At 46.7% G+C, this 4,508-nt stretch overlaps 1 protein-coding gene across 1 annotated transcript; it reads left to right on the top strand.

Annotated features, from left to right (window-relative positions):
- The first annotated feature begins 816 nt into the window (after window positions 1-816).
- Window positions 817-1,380, top strand: LOC147965419 (uncharacterized). Its single transcript, XM_087530453.1, has one exon. The coding sequence runs from the start codon at window positions 817-819 to the stop codon at window positions 1,378-1,380; it is 564 nt and encodes a 187-aa protein (XP_087386579.1).
- Window positions 1,381-4,508: the final 3,128 nt, after the last annotated feature.

The raw sequence follows: 4,508 nt of genomic DNA, 5'->3' as shown, positions 1-4,508 counted from the left end.
TCCATATGTTTCATGCTATGGTTAGGTTTACCTTAATACTTTTGTTGTAGTTGTGGATTCTTGCAATAGGGGTTAATCATAAGTGGGATGCTTGTCCAAGTAAGGACATTACCCAAGCACCGGTCAACCCACATATCAAATTATCAAAGTACCGAACGCTAATCATATGAACGTGATGAAAACTAGCTTGACGATAATTCCCATGTGTCCTCGGGAGCGCTTTCCTTCATATAAGAGTTTGTCCAGGCTTGTCCTTTTCTACAAAAAGGATTGGGCCATCTTGGTGCACCTTGTTTACTATTATTACTTGCTACTCATTACAAATTACCTTATCGCAAAAATATCTATTATCGATAATTTCAGTGCTTGCAGAGAATACCTTACTGAAAATTGCTTATCATTTCCTTCTGCTCCTCGGTGGGTTTGACACTCTTACTTATCGAAAAGGCTACTATAGATCCCCTACACTTGTGGGTCATCAGTTGCGTGCCGTAAACTGCATGGTTGCGTGGGAATAGGCTCACCAATGATACATTTGGCGCCTCTTCAAGCCCACGCATGGTTAATTGAAACACGTGTGGGGTGCTCAAGCGTGCACTGGAATCCTCCACTATGAACACGATGACAAGACATGACGATTATAGGCCGGCCGGCCCCCATTTATTATAGTGGCCATTTAACCCTTGTGTCTCTTCAACCTATCGATCACGTCCCAGTATTGCAAGAAGCACACCCACCATGAAAAACTGTTAGAGGGTATCTTGCGCGGCTCCAATGGCGTTCCGAGCGGCTGTCGATGACGAGTAGCAGTTCACCATGCGTGACGTGGTGGATACCCACAGAAGGTTCACTGAGCTCTCGGTGGTCTATACCAACAACCTAGTCTGGGTGGAGCATTCCGTCCACAACATGGAGCTGTTGCTTGCTAAGGAGACGTACAACGTGGTCGGGTTCGACCTCGAGTACACCTGTGCTTGTGCCACCTCTTGTCCCAAGGTTGCTATCACCGAGATGTGTGTGCGCAATCACGTCCTCGTCTACCACTACTGCCTGGCCACAAGGCCTTGCCAGCGTTTCGCCAGGTTTGTTAACACCCCCCACTACATGTTTGCTATGATGGACATCACCAACAATGTAATTGTGCTCAAAAATTTGGGCATAGCCTACCAGAATCTTGTTGACATCCAGGGCCAATACATGATCTGGGGTAGCAAGAAGCATGAGAAGGACTCACTAGCTCACCTCACCGACGCCATCATCGACCCCTACTATAGAAACAAAAAGGATTCCAGCAACAAGGACAAGCGTGCTTGGCACTCGGCCTGGATGGAGAAACTCAACAAAGCTCACGTTGTACAAGATGTACAGACGCATCGTTGACATGAGGAAGTGCCCCTTCCCCAAAACGGCTAGGGATCCAGCCGGAAGCAGAGCAATGGCAAGCGTTGTCACAACAAGAAGGAGATGATTAGATGCTCGCTTCTCCTAGTTTAGTATGCATCTAATTGATTACTTTGGTGTGTGGGAATGTTATGTGTGTAGTCACTTATGTAATTTGATACGTCTCCAACGTATCTATAATTTTTTATTGTTCCATGCTATTATATTATGTATCTTGTATGTTTTATATGCATTAATATGCTATTTTATTTCATTTTTTGGATTAACCTATTAATCTAGTGCCCAGTGCCAACTACTGTTTTTCCCTGTTTTTGTCTTCTACAGAAAATCAATACCAAATGGAGTCCAAACAGAATGAAACTTTTTGAGGAAATTTCTTGGACCAGAAGACAACCACGAAGCTTTGGGAAGAGGCCAGAAGACCCACAAGGGGGCCACAAGCCCTAGGGGCGCGCACCCTAGGCATGTGGGCCCAACATGGCTCTTCTAACCCTAATCTCTGCTCTATAAATACCCAAATATCCCCCTTACGTCAGAGGGCACACCAAAAATACTTTTCCACCGCCGCAAGCTTCTGTTCTCGTGAGATCCCATCTTGGGGCCTTTTTCGGCACTCCGTCGGAGGGGGATTCGGTCATGGAGGGCTTCTACACCAACCTTGTTGCCCTTCCGATGATGTGTGAGTAGTTTACCATATACCTATGGGTCCATAGCTAGAAGCTAGATGGCTTCTTCTCTCTCTTTGATCTTGAATACAATGTTCTCCTCGATGTTCTTGGAGATCTATTCGATGTAATCTTCTTTTGCATGCATTTGTTGACATCTGATGAATTTTAGATTTATGATCAGATTATCTATGATTATTATTTGAGTCTTCTCTGAACTATTTTATGCATGATTAATATAGCTTTGTGTTTCTCTCCGATCTATCAATTTGGTTTGGCCAACTAGATTGGTTTTTCTTGCAATGGGAGAGGTGCTTTGTGATGGGTTCAATTTTGCGGTGTCCTCACCCAGTGACAGTAGGGGTAGCGAGGCACGTATTTGCACTACTGCAGGATGCTGCTAATGCGACACTACGATCACAGACCCTTCGGTGAAACTGTGTGCGATGCCATAATCGCAAATGGTGGTGTAAAAAAATCGTCAAAAAAGGGGCAAAACGTTTGCGATGGAGGATGCATCAAACACGGTTTAGATTTTAGTTGTGTGTGTGATTCAGGGAATACGGTTCAGTTCAATTAACCATTTTCGATGAGGAGGAACAAAAGTAATGGGCAGCCAGATGAAGGCGTGGGCGATGTACATACGGTTCACTCGGATGAACTGTTTGTGATTATACAACATATGGTTCACTCGGATGAACTATTTGTGATTAGGAAACACAAATTAAATGGTCAGCCAGATCAAGGTGTGTGTGATTGAGGGCATACGCTTCAGAAGGATTAACTGTTTGCGAGTAGGCAATAGAACAGAAACGGGTAAGCCAGATCAAAGTGTCTGCGATTGATGGCATACACTTCACATGGATGAACTGTTTGTGATTAGCCACAACAAACTGAAACAATTAGATAGATGAACGTATGCATGCTAGATGGGCACACCAATTCTAATTAAAAGAAGCATGTGTGATGGTAATAACGAGCGCACACGGTTGTTGGAACAAGACGTGTGCTGTCATTGCCTATTGCGGTGCACTCTATGGTGCAAACGCCACGTACGCGGCCAAGAAGGTGTACGTGCCCACGTTGCGCCTTCCGGGAATAGTGTCACTCTTATAACCGTCAGTAAATTTTGAGCATGCGCCCTGTCACAATTTTTTTAAAAGAACAGGGAGGCCACGTCCCGTCACATTCCGAATTGAAACATGTTCACACCAATCAAAACCTAAACAGTTTCCCACTTAAGAGCGTATTACTATGCGGTTATAAATACTACTACTCCAAGATGACTGCACATTCCTCCTCAACTCCTCATCCACAAAACGTCAAAAACAAACAAGTCATCCATCATCGTTCCCTTGCGTCCGGCACGGCCAGCATGAGTTCTGGGTCGAGAGATTGCCACCAGGCAGAGGCGAGCCTGGAAGCGGAAGCACGAGAGATGTCCCGCCTCATCGCAAAAGCAGCCAACATGTCCCACCGCACGGCCATAGCAGCAGTGAGGTCAGTACGGAGGACCCGCCGCACCGTCGATGCAGCAGACTAGTCCGGCCGCGCCGTGGAAGCAGAAGAGATGTCCCGCCGCGCCGCGAATACAGCAGAGATGTCCTCCCGCGCCGTGGTGGCTTGGCAAAATGTCTCGCGGGCAGGCGACGACTCTTATAGGTGCATGCGTGCCCTCGTCCTTAGGCAAATGGATCAGATCTCTAGGTGGGCGAGGTTGTAGGATGACCTGAAAGCCTTGTTTGAACAATCTACCGACGTCATCCGGTAACTAAATGAGAGCAATGCGAAGCTCCGGGCCGAGCGCGACCTGATGAGGGCGAAGATCGTCGAAAGTGCGGAGCAGCAGGAGCAGACCACTGCCTTGTTGAAGAGGACCGGCATCATCGTCGAGAAACTTATGGACGAGAGTACCATGCTACATATCAAGCGCAGAAGGCTGGTGGAGGAATATGTGGATGCTCTCAAGCAGCATCTTGAGGACAAGAAAGAGCTCGTCCCCGCTCGCCGCGGAGACTAGTTCCCGCGGCCTGCAGCAACGCATCAAGAAAGTAGAGATTAGCGAGCCAGATCGTTGTCTTCCTTCTTCTTTTGCCCTTGTGTATTTCGAGCATTGCCGCATGTGGCTTTTTTAATTATGTTTATAAATATGTAAGAAAATTATTATCCAATGTCATCATCCTTATATTCATCATGCTTGCTATAATCGCAGTCGATGCTATATAGGTCTGTCGGATCTTAGATCAAGATCCGTGCAAAACTTTATTTTCAGATTTTCATTTTTCTCTATTAAATCTCAGTCCAGTGAGACATATAGCCACGCCGTAGAACAGGTGCTCGGGCGCCATTAATGGAGACGTTGGGAGGGAGGTGCGTGGTGCGTAGCGGTCAAAGGGCTCTCCTCCCGATGATCATGCGCAGGGGTGTGATCGCACGCCTGCC

The sequence above is a fragment of the Triticum urartu genome, chromosome 6A, assembly GCF_056163025.1.
Source record: "Triticum urartu cultivar PI428250 chromosome 6A, HENAU_Tu73, whole genome shotgun sequence".
Classification (NCBI taxonomy): domain Eukaryota; kingdom Viridiplantae; phylum Streptophyta; class Magnoliopsida; order Poales; family Poaceae; genus Triticum; species Triticum urartu.
The sequence above is the reverse complement of the archived record's forward strand: the minus strand, read 5'-3'. Positions and strand labels throughout refer to the sequence as shown.

Coding starts and splice junctions, on each gene's coding strand:
- LOC147965419 (XM_087530453.1), top strand. CDS start 817: ATGCGTGACGTGGTGGATACCCACAGAAGGTTCACTGAGCTCTCGGTG.